The sequence below is a fragment of the Salvelinus alpinus genome, chromosome 2, assembly GCF_045679555.1.
Source record: "Salvelinus alpinus chromosome 2, SLU_Salpinus.1, whole genome shotgun sequence".
NCBI lineage: Eukaryota > Metazoa > Chordata > Actinopteri > Salmoniformes > Salmonidae > Salvelinus > Salvelinus alpinus.
Window position 1 is genome coordinate 37,990,718 of NC_092087.1, and position 23,695 is coordinate 38,014,412.

General features: G+C 44.5%; 1 protein-coding gene across 4 annotated transcripts in view; it reads right to left on the minus strand.

Annotated features, from left to right (window-relative positions):
* Positions 1-23,695, minus strand: part of LOC139542853 (SLIT-ROBO Rho GTPase-activating protein 3) — a 113,762-nt gene that overhangs the window by 31,332 nt on the left and 58,735 nt on the right. For all 4 annotated transcript variants that reach the window (XR_011668564.1, XM_071348796.1, XM_071348789.1 and 1 more), the window contains exons 4-10: positions 20,528-20,590; positions 10,132-10,317; positions 6,492-6,620; positions 3,660-3,881; positions 3,320-3,421; positions 2,188-2,385; positions 536-620 (exon numbers count right to left, since the gene is read on the minus strand). Coding sequence is in view for 3 of the 4 variants with exons in the window: in XM_071348796.1 (XP_071204897.1) it covers positions 536-620; positions 2,188-2,385; positions 3,320-3,421; positions 3,660-3,881; positions 6,492-6,620; positions 10,132-10,317; positions 20,528-20,590 (985 nt within the window). In the remaining variant the exon portion in view is untranslated. The remainder of the gene's footprint in view (positions 1-535; positions 621-2,187; positions 2,386-3,319; positions 3,422-3,659; positions 3,882-6,491; positions 6,621-10,131; positions 10,318-20,527; positions 20,591-23,695) is intronic.

Sequence of the window (23,695 nt, forward strand, 5' to 3'; positions counted from 1 at the left end):
TGGGCGTAAACTGCTCACGGCTGAGGTGACAAGGGTCCCCCTGGGAGGGGCCTCTGTGAGAGGGGCGGGGGTCTCTATTATCCAGACTCCTCCAGGACCCTCCTAGAGGCTACAGCACAACATACAGAGAGGAGAGGGGATTGTGATGTTATAATGTTTCGTTATGATACCTTTGATGCACTTACAGTCCTCGCCTTTGAATATGAACTGAACTCCTCTTCCCTGTTTCACCCCTACTGCCCATTGAGGGGACACAAGTCCCTATGGCGTCCTCGCTCTTCAGCCTGGTTCAGCTCTCCTCATTAGATAAGCGCACCACAACACTACTGGCCCTGAAGGCGGCCATTTTACAGACCCATCACCTTTCCCAGGGAACCCTGGCTCATAATAAGATAGGGGTTGCAACACTAGTCCTGGCGCCTGTCATTAACGCCACTGTGACCAGAAGAAATAGTAACATTAAGAGAAGGGATGTCGAACTAACATTGATGTCTAAAGACATGATGTCATTGGTGGAGAGACTTAGGGCCCTTACCTTCTCCCAATGTCTGCTTCAGGAGGTCATGCTTGGCCTGCAGTTTAATGATGAGATTGCTGCCGTTCAGGAACTCCTTGAACTTCTGCAAACCCAGACAGACCAGATGAAAGTGTCAGTGAGTGAACAGTGTTAATGGGATGTGACTGGAACAGGCAGAGCCGCCCGCCATCCACCACAAAGGCCAGAGAACACATTCAGTCTCACTCTGAATGGCACAAATTCAATCTGTTCCAAGGATAATTTAATTTTCATGTGATTTCCAAAGCATGCGTGTTTTGTGGAATAGTGTGATGGCTGATGGCTTTGATGTGCACTAAATTGACACTAAAGGTCCTTTTAGTCAGGGAAAAAGACTATGGTAGTACAGCTAGTTTTGTAACTTTAGTGTGAAACCGATATAACAGGCAGTTGCCCTGAGACATGGATGCAAGGGCAAAAGGGTCAGGTATGACAGCTATCCATAACAGGCAGGTATGACAGCTATCCATAACAGGCAGGTATGACAGCTATCCATAACAGGCAGGTATGACAGCTATCCATAACAGGCAGGTATGACAGCTATCCATAACAGGCAGGTATGACAACTATCCATAACAGGCAGGTATGACAGCTATCCATAACAGGCAGGTATGACAGCTATCCATAACAGGCAGGTATGACAACTATCCATAACAGGCAGGTATGACAACTATCCATAACAGGCAGGTATGACAGCTATCCATAACAGGCAGGTATGACAGCTATCCATAACAGGCAGGTATGACAGCTATCCATAACAGGCAGGTATGACAGCTATCCATAACAGGCAGGTATGACAACTATCCATAACAGGCAGGTATGACAACTATCCATAACAGGCAGGTATGACAACTATCCATAACAGGCAGGTATGACAACTATCCATAACAGGCAGGTATGACAGCTATCCATAACAGGCAGGTATGACAACTATCCATAACAGGCAGGTATGACAACTATCCATAACAGGCAGGTATGACAGCTATCCATAATAGGCAGGTATGACAGCTATCCATAACAGGCAGGTATGACAGCTATCCATAACAGGCAGGTATGACAACTATCCATAACAGGCAGGTATGACAGCTATCCATAACAGGCAGGTATGACAGCTATCCATAACAGGCAGGTATGACAGCAATCCATAACAGGCAGGTATGACAGCAATCCATAACAGGCAGGTATGACAGCTATCCATAACAGGCAGGTATGACAGCTATCCATAACAGGCAGGTATGACAGCTATCCATAACAGGCAGGTATGACAACTATCCATAACAGGCAGGTATGACAACTATCCATAACAGGCAGGTATGACAGCTATCCATAACAGGCAGGTATGACAACTATCCATAACAGGCAGGTATGACAGCTATCCATAACAGGCAGGTATGACAACTATCCATAACAGGCAGGTATGACAGCTATCCATAACAGGCAGGTATGACAGCAATCCATAACAGGCAGGTATGACAGCTATCCATAACAGGCAGGTATGACAGCTATCCATAACAGGCAGGTATGACAGCTATCCATAACAGGCAGGTATGACAGCTATGTATAACAGGCAGGTATGACAGCTATGTATAACAGGCTGGTATGACAGCTATGTATAGCAGGCAGATACTCACAGTGAAGTAGAAGACCTCTGTCTCCTGCTGGTTGGCCCGTCTCTTGGCCACGTTCAGTTTGCTCATGTAGGTCTCAGAGGCCACAGACTTGATGGACTCAGTGGAGCGGCTATGCTGGAAGGCATCAGACACATCAAAGTCCTCCACAGTCAGCATGTCCTGGAGCATCTGCATGGTGGCGTCCAGAGTCTTCCTCACCTACAGCAAAGGCAAAGATTCAACAACTCAAACCATAACAAAAAGAACAAGGATTTCCTCCTCAGTCATCTGATCCAGGTCTTTTTTTAACATAAAAGACAGTATTAGACGCTTTTTTAGCTTCAGGGTTCAAAAGTAAAAGCATCCTATGCCACTTGCAAGGTCAAATGTGAGTGATCACTGGCATATCCCATTTCAAAGACAAATCGACCCCGAATAACAACGAATAACCTTTGATTTGAGCTGTTTGACACCTAACAGCCTTCACCTCCTAAGGCAGGTACACGGTTCATTCCTAGGCAGCGTACCAGACGACCTGCCAGTCAGCCATTCATCACAATAACAGCAGAATATGAAGAGCATCTGGCCCGGCTGTATGTAAAAGGGCTGCGGGCTCTTTCTATACAGCACTGTGATTGATCAGGCTCATTCCCAGAGTGGCACGACTCATCCATTACCCGGCAGTTATATGAAACGTTATGAGACATGATGAGAACCAGGGCGATATGAGACAGAGCCGAGGCGTAGCCATCAGGGCAGGTTGTAGCTAGCCAGCCAGGGTCATTAGCATCTCCATTAGCACCTGCATCCACTCAAAGGGAGAGAGAGCTGTGTGTATGTGCTGCCTGCTGCTCCCAGTGAGAAGGACCACTCCTCACCACGCACAATACGCCATCATTAGGGATGTACTGTATCTACGTGGAACATGCATCCATTACGGTTACAAGCTCACAATCACAAGCTAAAGATACATTCTCAGCTCCCAGGAAGTGTGTGTGGGCCATTACATTGAAATTGCGATGAGAGTTGATTGTATCTATAGACCTGAGTTCTGGCATTTCAGAGACTTGGGAAACAGGGGCGACAGGGGCGATCTCAGCGGGGTGATGCAGCAGACACACTGGGGGGGATGGACGCTACCGTGAGCCCTCACCTCTTCGTTCTCGATCTTGAGCGTGGCCAGACGGGACTGCAGCTGGTGGTAGCGCATCAGGAGCTCAGTCTGCACAGGCTGCTGGGCACTCACCTGGCACACCTGAGGGGGCACACGTAGACAGAGGTATGGGCTGGGCACTTGGATTTTCATTAAGTGTACCTCACAGAATTGGAAAAAGCATGCTTAGAAACGGTGTTTCTGCTGGCTTGAACGTGCTTTCCATGGTTGAACAAATCTACTGGCTGTAATTGTAACTCGGATCAGTTTCAATAATGACAATCAATATCGTATGAATCTATAAATGTACCAAATGTATCAGTCATTTGACCCCTCTCACCTCGTCCCCCATGTGGGGCAGGTACTCGAAGCACATGGGAGGGCAGAACACCTGGTTGTGCATGTCCATGATCTTGTGCTTGTCGCTGCGGGAGTCCAGGTTGTCCACGGCGTTCTCCATGATGTCCAGGCCCTCATGGCGACTTGTCTCCAGGTTGTACTCAGCTGACAGGTAGGTCCTGAAGGTACGCGCAAGGCTGGCGTGGTAGCCCAGGTCACAGCACTGAGATACAGGAAAAACACTCATTATAGTATAGTATAATACAATAACTAATATAGGAGTAGAATATAATATAGGCATTTTTCTTGACCACATGACCTGACTGTAAGTCTACACCAAGGGTCCAGAGTTTTGTGGCTCAGGTCATGTGACTAAGAACCTCCTGGACCTAATTATGGTCAACTTGACATACCAGTCTGAATCCATTATACACAAGTCAATGGGATAAACTCAGCCTTTAGCATTCACACGATTCAGTTACATGATTCCTCTCATTTCCTACAAGCGCGTTACTAACCTGACCTTCAACATTAACTCAATTCCAAATCAGACACTGCTATGGGTTAACAGGCCTAAATAGAATAATAGAATACACCGATTTAGAAGAGCAAGCACAGTAGGACACCTAGGATAATTAGCTCAACCATGGAGCTGCATAAACTAACCGAATTACTGCAGCCAAGCAGAGCAGAGCGGTGAGTGTGTTGCTAAGAGGCTGGAGGGGCTGGAGTCAGACTGCTTTGTGATTCTCTAAACGCTCTTTAATAGACGCACAGGAAGTTGCACTCGGCTCCAACGATAAATCCCCATAGCAGCGGTTATTTTATAACAGGGTCAGTGTACAATCAGGAAGGATACGGCAACACAGAGCTCTTTATGGTACAGAGTTGTATTTCAACAGCCACATCCCATAACAAACACACTGGCAGGCTGTAATGAGATTCATGCCTTGATTTCACCAGGACCCTTCTATCATAAGTATACTGTAGCAGGAGTGCTGACAGGCAGAATAATGGTACTGTAAAACTGATGACATTGTTTATTTGCATGCAAAAGACATCTGCAATCTATTTCCATTTATTCTAATAGACAGGGCTGACTTCTTGCAGTGTGGATGTATGTTTTGATGTCTGGCTGCTAGTGACTGTTTCTGTGTGGCATGACAAACAGGCCCTTATCCTCTGCCCAGCTTGTGGCGGCACGACCCAGCACAGCGAGTCATGCTCACAATCCCTTTCCCTGCTGGACGGCAGGATTTGGGATGACATGTCCCCTTTCGCTTGCCAGACACAGCAAGCAGCTCCAACAAAGTGACCCAGCATAGAGACACAGCCACCAATCAGAGGTCTCTGTCTGGCGGAACCCTGTGTAACCAAGAGCTCCAGGCCAGCTCCTTCACACTTCACACAGTTGATGTTAAGAACTGTTTAAAGTCTAGCCAGCCTCAAGCCTCTAAGTTCAATCACATCATATGCATTCTGTAAATATGCAGGATCTCTGTATCCAACTCCCTGACCAGTGGAGAGTTTTAGAGCTGGCCAGGCATGCCTAGGCCAATACCACAATACCCCCCCCCCCCCCCCCCCCTCCACACACACAGTAGACAGAGAGGGAGGGGCTAGGTAGGGGGCACATCTGGTGGTCACCAGAACCACCAGGTAACCTGAGGCTGAATGATCTCTGCAAGAACCACCAGGTAACCTGGGGCTCCCTGCCAACCACACTGGCCACACTGCTGCCTGTATGCACAGAGCCTGCACCCAGACCCTGGCTAGGGTTTCATTCCTCTAGCCATTAGTGGTCTACAAAGTAAACTCGTTCACCAACTGTAATCACGGACTTCCCAGGCAGGCTTGCTGCTGGGGTGTGTTGGCTTTGCATTTTGAATTATGATGGTGGTTCACCTAGGTATGGTCTTTTCTGTCATGTAACTCTCTATTTCTCTAATCCAATTGATACTTTGAAGGGGAAGTGGCATACTGTTAAACGGAAGACATTATTTATTAGATACGGACCAACAGAAGAGGGTGGAAACCCTGGGGGTACTGCAGATTTGAGGAATGAAGTAAGAGAGGAAAGTGTTTTGTTTTAAATAGATTCTGATGAGATTCTCCCTTCACGATCCTGTCAATCCAGTTTTCCTGTGGCTGTGGTTCCTCTCCAACTCTGCCCTGTAGAAGTAGGAAGCACATTGGTCCAGAGGAGTTTCTGTACACGTGTGAGTGTGTGCATGTGTCTGTGTCACCAAGGGTCATGTTTCAACATCAGTGTGTTTTGCCTGGCTCCCTGGGAGAGTGGGGTGTGTGACAGTGACAGGCAGACACACACGCTCCGCATCTCCCAGCACAGCTCCCTTAATGAGCATCAGCCCTCACAGCACTCCCAGATAGACGAGGGCATGACAGAGGCAGGAGAGGAGAACAGGGGGAAGAGAAGACCAGCAGGAAGGCATTCTGACTGTCAACACTGATCCATTCCCATGACAGGATGTCATCATTTATATTCCAGAAGAATCCTAACAATGCCTGTTGGGTGGTAACATACAGTTGGATTGTAATGTACATCTGGCAAAGCCATTCAGTTAGACATATAACAACAGTACTACCGACTGGCTCAGAATCAAACTGTTTTGTTCGAGATTAAGAGACACAAAATGGAGGTAAACACTTTCAGTCAAACCAACAGAGCAGCTTGTAGCAATACAGCAAATGGGCTGCGAACACTAAAACAGATGGTGAGAATATCTAGTGTAGCAACCAACGTTAGAACAACATTAGACAATCCCAGCTGAGAGATACAATGAAACCTATCGTGTGCCTATCGCATACTTACATCAATCATATCAGAGACATCGTGAATGTAGTATTTCGCCACAACGGCATTCGTTGCTGCCAGGTTCAACAAATAGTCATTGCGGGCTTTAGTGCACTTCAGCTTGTTCTCTGAGTACTTGGCTTGTCTCTGGGGGACAGAGAGAAGAAAGAGAGAGAGATTGAAAGAGAAAGAGAGAGAGAGAAAGAGAGAGAGAAAACAGAAACAGAGGGGGGGGGGGGGGGGGAGTTAATGAAATGAAGCAACGTTGAGTTTGCTAAATGGTATTTGCACAATAACATAGGAGAATTTCTATGCGGCCTGATGGCCTGGCTTAGTGTTGGCAGGAAAAAGGTCAGAGGGATCCACTATAAGAGAGAGAGGCTCTTGACAAGCTTCCTGTAGATAATAACAGCATCATAACTGTTCCACCCAGGTTGGCCATTCACAGTCAGTCACAATTAAATTCAGCACAACAAAATGTACAGCCCAGATGTGAACAATGAAACAGCATTATAAAATACTGTTTTGGTGCAGTGTGCTTGCTAACAAAAACAGACTCAAACAAACATTACAATCCTAGTATGCTCTAATTGTACATCAAGGCAAAGGGTGGCTACTTTGAAGAATCTCAAATATAAAATATATTTGGATTTGTTTAACACTTTTTTGGTTACTACATGATTCCATATGCGTTATTTCATAGTTTTGATGTCTTCACTATTATTCTACAATGTAGAAAATAGTAAAAATAAAGAAAAAGAAAAACCCTGTAATGAGTAGATGTGTCCAAACTTTTGACTGGTACTGTAGCTTTAAATGGTGCACAGTCTTTGTTGCTATGGTTAACTGGACATGCTGCATCTGCTCGTGGCATCCAGCTGGAAAACATTACATTTTTCATCAAAAAGAATACGTAGTCATCTGTTGTTCACATAGCATCAATAATGGATGTTAGCAGACAATACATAATGGTATTGACAAAAACAATTGACTCAAATGGAACGCAGTGACACAGAATCATTGAGACTTGGCTCACAAAGCAGGACTAAAGAGAGCCAATTAAACAACAACACATTGACGTGTGTCTGCGTGTCTGTGTTTGAAAGCTCTCGTTATAACCTCTTCCAGCCTGGAGACTATTGGAGAGCATGTCCTTCAAATACATACACGTGCACTTCAAATATACATGGTTCACCAACTCCAATTTCACATGTCCATTATCATGCAAATTAAAACAGTACATCAGGGAAATAGGGATTATGGCTTGATTGTCTCCGCTCCCTCTTCAACTCTGTTTGCAGGTAGCTAGGATTCTGAACGAGAATGCTATTGTAGCCTGCAAAATCAGGTCACAGCGCAGAGAGAAAGTACGTTCATAACTACAGCAAGTTATAAATAGTCTGTGGGGATGGTACAGTTCTCCTGCCAGCATCTCTGGAGACGGCAGCCTGAGGAGGGAGGAAAGCTGTCAGCCATTTGATTCCCTGAGCTGCACTGATAATGGTCGCATTTTAATGAAGAAATTCCCCCTGAAAATCCAGAATGCAATATGCATGTTTGAAGTACAGAGTCTTAAGTACAGTGCAGTAGTGTGCGTGGTAATAAGCAGAATGAACATGAATTAGAGTCATGGGCATGGATGAGCTAGAGAGACTGTACAGTTGGATCACTGACCTGGAAGTCACCATTTGTCTGTGTGTGTAGACCCATGCTACGGCAATTCTCTCTCTCGCTCTCTCCCTCTCTCGTGGGCTTACACAATGGACCTGCACCCACTCTCACACAGCCTTACTATCCTCTTCATTCACGTAGTACTGAGAGGGTCCCTCTGGCCTTAGCCAGCTAAAATGAGCCCACCATGAGTCTAGCTGCTGAACAAAACACCACTTACAGAAGTGACTAGGCTGACAATGTACAGTATTAGCAGCAGTCCCAGCCAACAGCACTAGCTGTTGGAGACACTATGGTCATCAAGCCTTTAGGGCTGACCCCATTTAGTCGACTGGTCGATTGTTTAGTCGAGCAGTGGCAAATATATATAACAACAATTATGGCACATGAGACACCTGTCTGATTCACGCCTGTCTGAGTGGACTAATCCATTGCAGAGGCTGCAGGGATGGCACACCAGTATCACCAGAAGTACATTTACTGTTAATTCCCATCATTTCCAATCTACATTTGTTTGGTTACAGTAATTTCATTCAATATTCAGTATTATTATTACAGTCTTACTGTTGTCATTGTAGGAGTGGACACGTTATTTGCAGAGCGCATAACCTAGGCTACACTTGTGAGAAAAAAGTTTTGGTCAATTTTATTTCCATTTACGTGTTGTCAATTTATTCATTGTCTTTTGTTTGGAGCACTCCTGTCAATCTTGAGTAAGAACACACACTTGATTACACATAGAACAAGGCCTATAATGTATACCTAGAAATGTGCCCATTTGAGGATCTGATACTATTTCTGATTGTCTTAACTCACCATCACTGTGGAGCTTCTCAGAGTAATTCTTTCTTCGCCTCAAACAGTACATAAACTAAGTATATTGTTACATCCAATGAGAATGACAATATTTCCTGAACGTAGCCTATTCGAAAAATCTTTCCAGCTTTCTCCCTTTCGATAACCACTCAGCATGAAGGGGGGGGGGGAATCTGGTCGGGTGGAAACTTCATAAATTACGCCTACCTGATTACTTCTTATCCCTTGCGCAAATAGCCTACAGCTGTATCTGTCTGTCCGGAGTTCACTGACTCTGGAAGCTGAGGGCCTAGAATATTTAATAGAATGTTGCAAGTTTGCTAGCATGAGCTTTAGGCTGATCAAGTTAATAGTTGATACAACGTTTCCAGTTCCTTGCAGACAGGCCATGCGTAGCCAATGTGATTTATAGGATATTTATTTTTATTTAGGATATGTTCTACCTGTGGGCTGTAATATTATTATTTGTTGGCTTTCTATAGGCTATTTGTACATATTGGCAATGGCAACAGAAGTTACTTTTAGATTTGTATCATTTTCATTTAGATAGAGGTTTGATTAACCACAACATTGATTTTGTGTGTATTGTTGGATTGTTAGATACTTTGTTAGATACTACTGCACTGTTGGAGCTAGGAACACAAGTATTTCGCTACACCCGCAATAACATCTGCTAAATATGTGTATGTGACCAATACAATTTGATTTGAGATATGAAGACCTTATTATAAATTAAATGAAACTGTTCCACGAAAATGTGCATATGAAAATCCTAACTTGCACGCAGATCAGTAGGAATGTTAGGATAACTTGGCACTCCAAATGGAAAAGGTTGCCGACCGCTGGCGTAACCTATTACCGGCAACTTCAGGAGCTTAAAAGCAGAATATGCAAAGGCCAGCAGCAGCAGGCAGCAAGAGGAGGAGGGTGGAGAGCAGGTTAGGCTACCGTATATTGATCTCTGGCTCCCTTTGTGTGTCTTCATTTTTAATCGCAGTGCTTAAAGCATCAGACAAGCTCAGTAGCCTACATATAGTTGATTTTATACAAACATAGGGTGTGTCTATAAATAGAAAAATAAACGTTTTAAAATTTCGACCAATCGATTGGTTGAAAGAACAGACAACTTTTTTTCCGGAGATAGCTCTACAAGCCTTGGTGTCATGCTCACCTTCTCCTTCATCTTCTCGATCTTCCTGACGGAGCTGCGTCTCTGGGGCCGGTCCTCGTGGCGCAGCAGGTTGACATTGAGGTCTCCAGACTTACTGAACTGCTTCTCCTCCTGCTTCTCAGCATCCTTCAGCTTGCTCTCGGCGCTGATACTCTCCGTGTGGTACATGTGGTAGGTCTTCATAACCTGGAAGAGCAGGAGCAGCACAGAGGAAGGATGAGGAAGTTGCAACAATAACTGGACATAGGATTCATAGAAGACTTCACAACAGCAGACAGAGCAAGCAAATGGGTGATCTGAGGTGACAGCTAGTTTGAAATGTTTCATTACAATCTGTGCCCTAAAAAACGTCTTTTGAACCCTTTCCCTTTGAAATAATGACTTGCAGTGAGACTGGGTCTGTTTCATAAAATACTGCATGAGGGGCTTGTGTTTCATCCATGGTGGCAGGTGCTCACCCAGCAACAAGGACAGGGAACAGGATCACATCAGTATTCTTATCAGGACCACAGCTGGCCATGAATATGCATAACAGGGCCAGGCAAAGCACAGGACATCACAGCTCCTTTATCTCACATCCACAGACCAGTCTGCATCCAGGGATCCAACGACTTGATGAGAAACTGCATGATATACTCTCTTCAACTTTTACACATATGGAAACTGTTATTTGCTCCTTTGTTGGCCTAAGCTCAGTGAGCATACACGCGCGCGCGCACACACACACACACACACACACACACACACACACACACACACACACACACACACACACACACACACACACACACACACACACACACACACATAGTCAGTTGATGTATTCAATGGTGGGCTGATTGAATCAGGGGGCCCAGGGCTGTGTGTGGTAATACAGCTCATCTCATCTGGGCCAGACTTGACACATCCACACCCCCTCTCCACCCCTCTTCTCCTCCTGGATATGGGTTTGTAAATCAGGATAAACTGTTCATCACCTAATGGTTGTTCATTTCATGCCATTTGTGTGGCATAATGACACCATTGTGCTCTCTGCCTTTCCCCTCCCTACTGTGATCTCTGCAGTCAGACACTCAATATTCCCTCTGTCACAAATCAAAATAAATAACTGTAATGGATGGGATGTACAGTATAGCCCTTTCCACCAAAAACACTGGTAATACAACTTGTCTAATTGAATACTTAGACTAATCTTAAATCTGTTTGTTAAAAGGGCAGTGCACTTAAAAACGTGATTTTACATGTTTTAGAATAATACAGGATGGGATAATACTGTGAAATTGTGAAAATGATGATAATACAATTTTAGTGTAAGAGCTGTTTGTAAAGACTGCCTGAAATTTCAGCTAGTTTTGCATAGGTGGAGTTTTGGCCGGCCTGGCGACATCACCAGGCGGTATAAGTTAATTGACCAATAACAAAAAGAGTTTCAAACCTCTGCCAATAAGAGCTAGTTTTCAGGTTACATATCTCTCCCATTAGGCTAAACTAATTAGGTCCCGCTCTCAGACCACTCCCAGACAGTCCTAGCTAAATTATTGTGCTGGCAATTGTGCCTCTTCACAACTGTGTGGGTGTGTGTGGACCATGTTAATTCCTTAGTGATGTGGACACCGAGGAACTTGAAACTCTTGACCTGTTGATGGTGGCGGATGTGCTGTTGCCTACCCTCACTGTCTGGAGGAGGCCCGTCAGGAAGTACAGGATCCAATTGCAGAGGGAGGCGTTCGGTCCCAGGGTCCTGAGATTGGTGATGAGCTTGGACTATGGTGTTGAATGCTGAGCTGTAGTCAATAAACAGCATTCTTATATAGGTATTCCTTTTGTTCAGGTGGGTATCATCTGTGGATCTGTTGGTGCGGTATGCGAATCGGAGTGGGTCCAGGGTGTCGGTGTTGATGTGAGCCATGACCAGCCTTTAAAAGCATTTCATGTGATTGCTATGGGGCGATAGTCATTTAGGCAGGTTACCTTGGCATTCTTGGGCACGGGGACTATGGTGGTCTGCTTGAAACATGTTGGTATTACAGACCGTTCAGGGATAGGTTGAAAATGTCAGTGAAAACTCTTGCCAGCTGGTCAGCACATGCTCTGAGTACACATCCTGGTATTCGGTCTGGCCTCGCGGCCTTGTGAATGTTAACCTGTTTAAAAGGTATTTCTCACATTGGCTATGAAAAGCAAAATCACACAGTCGTCTGGAACACCTGGTTCAACATGCATGATTCAGTGTTGCTTGCCTCGAAGCGAGCACAGAAGGCATTTAGCTGGTCTGGTGGGCTTGCGTTGCTGGGCAGCTCGCGGCTGGGTTTACCTTTTTTAATCCATGATAGTTAGCAAGCCCTGCCACATCCGTCAAGTGTCAGAACTGACATAGTAGGATTCGATCTTAGTCCTGTATTGATGCTTTGCCTGTTTGATGGCTAGTTGGAGGTCATAGCGGGATTTATTATAAGCGTCCGGATTATTGTCCCGCTCCTTGAAATCAGCAGCTCTAGCCTATAGATCACTGCAGATGTTGCCTGTAGTTTATGGCTTCTGGTTGGGGTATGTACGTACGGTCCCTGTGGGGACAAGATCATCGATGCAATTATTAATGAAGCCGGTGACTGATGTGGTACACTCCTCAATGTTATCATATGAATCCCGGAACATATTCCAGTCTGTGCTAGCTAAACAGTCCTGTAGCTTAGTATCCACTTTATCGGACCACTTCCGTATTGAGCGCAGTACTGGTACTTCCTGTTTGAGTTTTTGCTTGTAAGCAGAAAGCAGAAGGATAGAGTTATGGTCTGATTTGTCAAAGGGAGGGAGAGAGAGGGCCTTGTACACGTGATTTAAAGTTTTGTCGCCTCTAGTTGCACAGGTGACATGCTGGTAAAAAATTTGGTAAAACATTTTCTTGTTTGTTTATGGCCCTATACAACTGATTGAGTGTGGTCTTGGTGCCTTCATCGGGATATGACGGTAAATAGACAGCTACAAAAAATATAGATGAAAACTCTTGGTAAATAGTAGCTTATCATGAGGTAACTTGAGACTTCCTTAACATTAGAGATCGCGCACCAGCTTTTGTTAACAAAGAGATACACCCCTCCTCCCTTCATCTTACCCGAGTCTGCCATCCAGTCTTGGTTATACATAGAAAAACCAGCGAGATGTATATTATCCATGTTCTTGTTCAGCCACGACTCTGAGAAACATTGAATATTACAGTTTTCCAGGTCCCGTTAATAGGAGAATCTCGAACAGAGCTCATCCAGTTTGTTCTCCAGTGACTGCATGTTCGCCAAAAGAACTGAGTGCAATGGTCGTCTATTTGCTCGTCGACATAGTCTCTTCAGGATGCTGACTCGCCTGCTTCTCTTTCTCCACCACCTCCTCTTTCGAGGCCCGGGAATTAAGGCCTGGTCCGGAGTAAGTAGAACGTCCAGAGCTGCTGACTCGTTGAAGTAGATATTTTCATCCAAATCAAGGTTTGTAATGGCTGTTCTGATGTCCAGAAGCTGTTTCCAGTCAAAGGAAATTATACTGTAAAAAATCACAACATAGCAGACTTGGTCAGAATACTTAGCTAGTTTGGAAAGGAAATGAAAACCCTCTCGTTTAACAGACTTTAAAAATAAAAAAAAGGAAAAGAAAACCCTCTCGTTTAACAGACTTTAAAAATTAGCGTGGTCATTAAAATAACTTAAAAAGCATCTCTCGCCAATATTGGCTATGAATGTTGTGAGTTGTTTGACAAATAAAATGTGTTGCAATGGCATAGAAACGTAAAGTCGTGGTCTTCTGATGCCACTGGCATTGACTTGACACAGCAGTCATGAAAATGACAATTTTTTTTAAGACGGCTACTATCCGCTGCAGCGTCATCTGTAAGGTGTCAAGCATGTAATGCAGCTCTCCCACTGTTCTGTGCTGTCTGTCTGTCTGAGGGTTAGACCCACTCTGCTGTCTGTCTGTCTGTCTGTCTGTCTGTCTGTCTGTCTGTCTGAGGGTTAGACCCGCCATTCTATGCTGTCTCTCTGTCTGAGGGTTAGACCCACTCTGCTGTCTGTGTCTGTGGGTTAGACCCACTCTGCTGTCTGTCTCTGTGGGTTAGACCCACTCTGCTGTCTGTCTCTGTGGGCTAGACCCACTCTGCTGTCTGTCTATGTGGGTTAGACCCACTCTGCTGTCTGTCTGTCTGTCTGTCTGTCTGTCTGTCTGTCTGTCTGTCTGTCTGTCTGTCTGTCTGTCTGTCTGTCTGTCTGTCTGTCTGTCTGTCTGTCTGTCTGTCTGTCTGTCTGTCTGTGAGGGTTAGACCCACTCTGCTGTCTGTCGCTCTGTCTGTCTGAGGGTTAGACCCACTGTTATGTGGTCTGGCCTCAGGAGGTCTTAGCAGCTCATTCAGCAGCCTTGTAAAGTACAGCACAGATGTGTGCAGCGTCTTAAAATGCCTCCTATGCGTGTAACTCGGCAGTGAGCGAGATCCAGTGCTATAACTAGATGTTAGACAGACAGAGAGCCTAACATTAACGCTAGCTGGTTCTCTTCCTGTAGTTAATGCTCACTTTGTATAGTATCATCTGACCGGATGTTATGACTCCCTTTAATCTGGAAAAAGAAGGTTATAAGAACATCACAGGGTTAATGGGTTGGGTTTATGTCAACTCACAGACAGAATCTCTACTATTTCCAGTTGACTGCTACTGTATGATAGTAAGGTTTCTTAGTCAGAATAACAGCTTATTTTTATCATCCAGCCAGTCAATGCTTTCATCAACAGAGCTCCACTGCACAAGGCGCTACAAGTCTTAGGAGAGTAAAAAATGACAAAGATCTGAAAGGCAAACACTTCAAAGAAAAAACGCAAAGCAAAAACAAACTCTTGTCTATTCTGGTATATGACAGAGTACACAGTAGAAAGAAGTCACTTCAGTGTTTGGGGAAACTAGGGCTAGCAGTGTGCATCTCCCTAGGCTGGCAACCCATTTCTCCAACAGCGTGAAAAGAAAACAGGGTTTCCAGGCAACTTCGAGCAGCACAACTAAAAGACCAGCAGCTAAAGACAGAATGTAATTTGCAGGAACATTGAGGTGAGGCAGGGTCTACCTTCTGGGAGGTGTGTGTATGTGGTTACTGTCTCCACTCAAACAATAGCCTGAGGCTGTTCTGTTTCTGCACTGATGAAAGCTACAATTAACATATTTCATTGTGGAAATACAGACAGACGTGACTTCCACTTAAAGTGAACCGTGGTTGCAGCATTGATCTCAGTGCAAGAGGCATCACTGCAGTCCCTGGTTCGAATCCAGGCTGCATCACATCCGGCCGTGAATGGGAGTCCCATAAGGCGGCGCACAAGTGGCCCAGCGTCGTTCGGGTTTGGCCGGGTTAGGCCGTCATTGTAAATAAGAATTTGTTCTTAACTGACTTGCCTAGTTAAATGAAGGTTACATTTAATTATATGCCACTCTGATATTTGATTCTGTGTTCTATAAGCCTGTGTATTAAAACCAAATTGGTTTCCTAGTTTGTCAATTGGAAAAATATGAACGTGTTATCTCAAGAGACCTGTCACAATAAACATGGCCATTATGGCTAACACAATTACCATGACAGTCAGAGGAGCACCCCGGAATGAAACTGGAGAGAGATGGAAAAACCAGACCTGTTGTAAGTCACTGCACTGGGACGGTCTGTATCAGACTGTACTGCCCAGCTCAGACCCAGGGTGGAAACAGAGAGCAGAACATCTCCATCATTTCCATAATGTATTGTAACAAACGTACCACCAGGGCGGCGTGCTGCTGCATTCATTAAACAAACAGCCTCTAGTGTGGCAGAGTTTAATAACAAATTAACCAAAAACACTGCAGCATGACTTTTTGCTCCTGTACTGTCTGGTTAATTCAAAAAACTTTACAAATATATATGTTGTTTAAATGGATCAGAGCTGCCAGGTGAATAATTGACTCTGTGATCCAATGAAGAAATTGCTGTTTTTTGCTCTCATTTCTCATTTCAGATTCACTACATATAATTCAAGCCACAGGCATCAAGCCTCACGCCCTCAAATCAATAGCTGTCTCAGTAGCACCAGCAGCAGATACTTAAAATAATGTTTGAACAATGGCTTTAGCCAAACACTCTTAAATCTCTAGACTGTGTTAGTGAATGTGACATATTCAATCAATCCCTATCCCAGTCTGCTGTCCCCACATGCTTCAAGATGGCCACCATTGTTCCTTTTCCCAAGAAAGCTAAGGTAACTGAACTAAATGACTATTGCCCCGTAGCACTCACTTCTTTCATCATGAAATGCTTTGAGAGGCTAGTCAAGGATCATATCACCTCCATCCTACCTGTCACCCTAGACCTACTCCAATTTGCTTACCGCCCAAATAGGTCCACAGACGATCCAATCGCCATCACACTGCACACTGCCCTATCCCATCTGGACAAGAGGAACACCTATGTAAGAATGCTGTTCATTGACTACAGCTCAGCATTCAACACCATAGTACCCTCCAAACTCATCAATAAGCTTGAGACCCTTGGGCTCGACCCCGCCCTGTGCAACTGGGTCCTGGACTTACTGTACGGGCCGCCCCAGGTGGTGAAGGTAGGAAAAAACATCGCCCCTCCGCTGATCCTCAACACTGGGGCCCCACAAGTACATTCTCAGCCCCTTCCTGTACTCCGTGTTCACCCACGACTGCGTGGCCATGTACGCCTCCAACTCAATCATCAAGTTTGCAGACAACACTACAGTGGTAGCCTTGATTACCAACAACGACGAGACAGCCTACAGGGAGGAGGTGAGGGCCCTCGGAGTGTGGTGTCAGGAAAATAACCTCTCACTCAATGTCAGCAAAACAAAAGAGATGATCGTGGACTTCAGGAAACAGCAAAGGGAGCACCCCACCTATCCACATTGACGGGAAAGCAGTGGAGAAGGTGGAAAGTTTTAAGTTCCTCGGAGTAAATATAACCGACAAACTGAAATGGTCCAGCCACACAGACAGTGTGGTGAAGAAGGCGTAATAGCGCCTCTTCAATGTCAGGAGGCTGAAAAAATGTGGCTGGTCACCGAAAACCCTGACTAACTTTTACAGGTGCACAATTGAGAGCATCCTGTCGGGCTGTATCACCGCCTGGTACGGCAACTGCACCGCCCACAACCGCAGGGCTCTCCAGAGGGTGGTGCGGTCTGCACAACGCATCACTGGGGGCAAACTACCTGCCCTCCAGGACACCTACAACACCCAATGTTACAGGAAGGCAAAAAAGATCATCAAAGACAATAACCACCCGAGCCACTGCCTGTTCACCCTGCTTCCATCCAGAAGGCAAGGTCAGTACAGGTGCATCAAAGTGGGGACAGAGATTGAAAAACAGCTTCTATCTCAAGGCCATCAGATTGTTAAACAGACACTACTAGCACAGAGAGGCGACTGCCTACCTACAGACTTGATATCATTGGCCACTTTAATAAATGGAACACTAGTCACTTTAATAATGCCACTTTAAGAATGTTTACATATCTCGCATTACTAATTTCATATGTATAGACACTTCAGTATCCTTCACTATCTATTCTTTACTATCTATTGCATCTTAGCCGCTCTGTCACTGCTCATCCGTATATATTATACTTATATATTCTTATCAGATTTCTTTAAAAGATTGTGAGTATTAGGTTTAGTTGTGGAATTTGATAGATATTAGGTTTTGTTGTGGAAATGTTAGATATTACCTGTTAGATACTGCTGCAATGTCGGATCTAGAAGCATAAGCATTTTGCTACACTCGCAATAACATCTGCTAACCATGTGTATGTGACCAATAACATTTGATTTGATTTTAAAGGGATTCACAAGGGATTTCTGCAATTCTACCTCTGGCAAAATGCATTGTTGTTTGCAGTCCATAAGATCTGTCATCTGATTACCAATGAGCTAAAAGCTTCAACTGTTCCCATGTTTTTTAACTGCCATTTTATACAATGAATAAATATAACGACAGCCAAAACCACAATCATCATTATCATCAGTCTTTCGAGAAAATGTCACTGCTGTGGGTTTCTGATTCTGATTAGTTAGATGTTTGAGATGGGGAAAAAATTAAATGGGGCACCACAGGAGTCAAATGGGGCTTGAAGAAGAGAGAGACAATCATAAAACATGATCATGGCCATTCAATCTGATAGCAGCCCACATGTTTAACCAAGCCATGGCTGGCCCTAGCTGTTGAAGAGCAGGGAGAGCAGCAGAATAATTATCTGTTTTCTTGTCTCCACCCTGATGCATTTGGACTCCTCTGGCTGTGACCTTGAAATGCACATTGCTGCTGGAGCGAGTCCCCTGGGCCGTACCGTGCACAGGGTAGGGTTTAGGACACCAGCTGCTTAAGAGGAAAAACAATCTCTGTCTCATTCATAAACCTGGTGGGGAAAGCCTGGCAGACTCGAGGGAAGATAGAGGTGCTGCTGATGGCGCCGTGAGCTCTCATATCCTTGCCCTTAATGTGTACGGGGGGGTTAGGAAATGTACAGGGTGAGAGTGGGTCAGTTAGTGTAGACTAGAGGCAGTGATTGGACGTGGAGATTTGATTCAGTCAATAAAATATAGTCTGCAGTGGAGAGAATGCATGAGTTTGTTAAATGTAACATACCACATTTAGACAGATACTAAGTGACTTGGTATAAAAAAAACAGCATACATCATTATTATGCAGTCCTATATTTTGGTTAAGGCTTCACTTGGTAAATGGTATAAAGAGGTCTGTCTTTGGTCCTTTGGCCCTGATCGTGGTTAATGATCTTTCTCTTCCTCTTTAAAAGTAGTTATAACCTCTATTCTAACTCTCTATAACCCCTTTTGACTGTGTCATGGTGGACAGATGGCCCAATCAGAGAGAGAGATGGCATCTGTGCCAGCCCTGTCCTTTGATAGCCTGTCACTCATGACATCAGATGAATAAGTCATCGAAGTCTGCTCTCCTTGGGGGAGCAAGAGGACAGCTGAAGTTGCCTGGAGCTTCTCCAGACATAGGCACAGTGTCTCCTTGAGTATGAGCTTCACGACGCGACAGGGGGGCATAAGCACAGTGTCACAGTGTGCCCTTGATTTCTCCCTGGTCACAAAGGAAAGTTTACAGAGGAGTAAATAAGGCATAGAGAGAAGCCCCGACGGACACATAGATACAGTAGACCCGATGGTTGAGCGAGGGGTGTTTTGCATTCCTGTTACTGTGGGCACAGCCACTGGCACCAGAACAATATTGCAATGTGGAAGTGATTTGAGCTGCAGCCTGCAACTGGCTCACTTGGAGAGAAATGCAATATTTCATTCCATCATCATAACAATCACCCACCTCCTCCTCCCCATCATCCTCTACATCTGAGATCAACACTGCAGTTTGTAGAGAGAAAGAGAGAGGGGGGAGATAAAAAGAGAGAGAGAGAGAGAGAGAGAGAGAGAGAGAGAGAGAGAGAGAGAGAGAGAGAGACCGAGAGACCGAGAGACAGAGAGAGAGTGAGAGTATGAGAGAGAGAGAGTGAGAGTATGAGAGAGAGAGAGAGAGAGAGAGAGAGAGAGAGAGAGAGAGAGAGAGAGAGAGAGAGAGAGAGAGAGAGAGAGAGAGAGAGACCGAGAGAGTATGAGAATGAGAGAGAGAGAGAGTCCGAGAGAGTATGAGAGAGAGAGAGAGAGAGAGAGAGAGAGAGAGAGAGAGAGAGAGAGAGAGAGAGAGAGAGAGAGAGAGAGAGAGAGAGAGAGAGAGAGAGAGAGAGAGAGAGAGAGAGAGAGAGAGAGAGAGAGAGAGAGAGAGAGAGAGAGAGTGTGCCACCACAGCAGCAAGATTTGTGACCTGTTGCCTCAAGTAAAGGGCAACCAGTGTAGAACAAACACTATTGTAAATACAACCCATAATTATGTTTATTTAGTTTAACTTTTGTGCTTTTACCATTTGTACATTGCTACAACACTGTATATATATATAATATGACACTTTTAATGTCTTTATTGCTTTGAAACTTCTGTATGTGTAATGTTTACTGCTAATTTGTATTGTTTATTTCACTTTTGTATATTATCTACCTCACTTGCTTTGGCACTGTTAACACATGTTTCCCATGCCAATAAAGCCCCTAGAATTGAATTGAATTGAGAGAGAGAGAGAGAGAGAGAGAGAGAGAGAGAGAGAGAGAGAGAGAGAGAGAGAGAGAGAGAGAGAGAGAGAGAGAGAGAGAGAGAGAGAGAGAGAGAGAGAGAGAGAGGAGCGCTAGCCTCATCACATTGCTCTCAGTATAGGCCTTGATACTGGCTGTGTCTGGATGAAGGGATGCAACAAGAGGAGAGAAGGAATCGATTCTGACAGGGGAAAAGAAGATGGGTTTTGTTGTACTCACAGTGTAGAGTTCGTTTGTCACTTTTACCAGCTCCTCGTGCATCTGAATCCCAATGTCCTTGCTCTGAAAAACAATGGGTTGGAAAGCAGTTAGGGACGATACACATCAATCAATCCAGGTGGATACAGCGCATCAACAAATAGGCAAAATAGTGGTGAATATCCTGTAACAACAAACTGACAGGCAATGTTTTTCAGTGTGTTGGTGGTGATGAGACACTGTCTGGATTGGTTTAAATCTTAACAGCAGTTTCAGAAAGTGCACATACGGTACAGTGACCAACAGCATAAACATACAGAGCTTTCTGAAAGTTTTCAGACCCCTTGACTTTTTCCAAATTTTGTTACATGACAGCCTTATTCTAAAATGGATTAAAAAAATGTTTTTTAAAAAACTCAGCAATCTACACACAATACCCCATAATGACGAAGCGAAAACAGGTTTAAATTTTTTTACATTTATATATAATTTATATATAATTTATATATTTATATATATTATAATATATATAATTTATATATATATATAATTTATATATATATATAAAAAAAAGAAATACCTTATTTACATAAGTATTCAGACCCTTTGCTATGAGACTCGAAATGGAGCTCAGGTGCATCCTGTTTCCATTGATCATCCTTGAGATGTTTCTACAACTTGTTTGGAGTCCACGTGTGGTAAATTCAATTGATTGGACATTATTTGGAAAGACACACAGGTCACACAGGTCCCACAGTTGAAAGTGCATGTCAGAGCAAAGTCCAAGAGGTCGAAGGAATTGTCCGTAAAGCTCCGAGACAGGCACAGATCTGGGGAAGGGTACCCAAAATATTCCTGCAGCATTGAAGGTCCCCAAGAACACAGTGGTCTCCATCATTCTTAAATGGATTCGTTTGGAACCACCAAGTCTCTTCCCAGAGCTGGCCGGCCCGGCTAAACTGAGCAATTGGGGGAGAAGGGCCTTGGTCAAGGAGGTGACAAAGAACCCGATGGTCACTCTGATAGAGCTCTAGAGTTCCTCTGTGGAGATGGGAGAACCTTCCAGAAGGATAACCATCTCTGCAGCACTCCACCAATCAGGGCCTTTAAGGTAGAGTGGCCAGACGAAAACCACTCCTCAGTAAAAAGCACATGACAGCCCACTTTGTGTGTTTGCCAGAAGGCACCTAAAGACTCTCAGACCATGATAAACAAGAGTCTCTGGTCTGATGAAACCAATATTGAACTCTTTGGCCTGAATGCCAAGCGTCACGTTTGGAGGAAACCTGGCATCATCCCTACGGTGAAGCATGGTGGTGGCAGAATGCTCTGGGGATGTTTTTCAGCGGCAGGGACTGGAAAACGAGTCAGGATCGAGGCAAAGATGAAATGAGCAAAGTACAGAGAGATCCTTGATTAAAAAAACTGCTCCAGAGCGCTCAGAACCTCCGACTAGGGCGAAGGTTCACCTTCCAACAGGACAACAACCCTAAGCACACAGCCAAGACAAAGCAGGAGTGGCTTCGGGACAAGCCTCTCAATGTCCTTGAGTGTCCCAGTCAGAGCCCGGACTTGATCTTGATCAAATATCTCTGGATAGACCTGAAAATAGCTGTGCAGCAACGCTCCCCATTCAACCTGGCAAAGCTTGAGAGGATCTGTAGAGAAGAATGGGAGAAACTCCCCAAATGCAGGTATGCCAAGCTTGTAGCATCATACCCAAGAAGACTCGAGGCTGTAATCGCTGCCAAAGGTGCTTCAACATAGTACTGAGTAAAGTGTCTGAATGCTTATGTTAAATGCAATATTTCAGTTTTTAGTTTTTAATAAATTAGCAAAAATTTATAAAAACATGTTTTTGATTTGTCATTATGGGGTATTGTGTGTAGAAAAAAACATTTAATACATTTTAGAATAAGGCTGTAACGTAACAAAATGTGGAAAAGGTCAAGGGGTCTGAATACTTTCCAAAGGAACTGTACATGTGATGGATGGACAGAAACATACATTACTCTAAAAGAGAGACTGCCTGCCAGACCAGCCAGTGGAACACAATCAACCCCTAGACTAGTGAATGGACTTCCCATCTGGCCTCTCTCCCTCTATGTCTGAAGAGGGCTGGAGTATGTGTGGTTTCATATTCCACCCCGCGCTGCCGTTTCCTGTGATTATTACACGTGGGCTATGTTTAGCTACAGATGATGCGCTGCTGACTGTTAAAGCTGCTGTTTAGTTGTGGTGCTTGGTGGGTAAATGTCACATCCCTCTCCTTCTAACCTGCCACCTCTGATCTGCACCGAATGCATTGGGACAACACCCTCTCAAAACGGCTGAACCATCAACATCAGCATTTATAGTGTTTACCACATTACTAGCCTATATGATGTGGTGAAACACAATCATGCAGTTAATGGATGTCTTTGTAAAATGGCGCCAGAGAGGAAGGCTGACCTTCTACGTGTCCTCAACCGATTGTGTTTTTTTGTTTGTTTATTTGCGTTGTTTGTAACAATTTTTTAAACTTATTTTGTACATAATGTTTCCACTACCGTCTCTTACTCACCACGGACTGGCAGAATCCTTTTTTTCCCTTTAACGAGTCTGACGAGCCCGACACGAATGATATACTGCTTTCTCGGGAACAGGCCCAGATCCCCGTGAATTGCGTGAAGAGGGAGAGAAAAAGGGGCCAGAGGGCGGGCTGCCTTCTGAGAATTCATACGCGATCAAATAAACCCCAACTTCCTTCCATTCTGCTAGCAAACGTGCAATCTTTGGAGAATAAAATCGATGACCTACGCGGAAGATTAAACTATCCATGGGACATTCAAAACTGTAATATCTTATGCTTCACGGAGTCGTGGCTGAACGACGACACTATCAACATTCAGCTTGCTGGTTATACGCTGTACCGGCAGGATAGAACAGAGGGGTCTGGTAAGACAAGGGGTGGCGGACTATGTGTTTTTGCAAATAACAGCTGGTACACGATATCTAAGGAAGTCTCAAGCTATTGTTCGCCTGAGGTAGAGTATCTCATGATAAGCTGTAGACCACACCATCTACCTAGAGAGTATTCATCTGTAATTTTTTTTATTTTATTTTTTATTTTTTTTTTATCCCATTTTCTCCCCCCTTTTTGTGGTATCCAATCGCTAGTAATTACTATCTTGTCTCATCGCTACAACT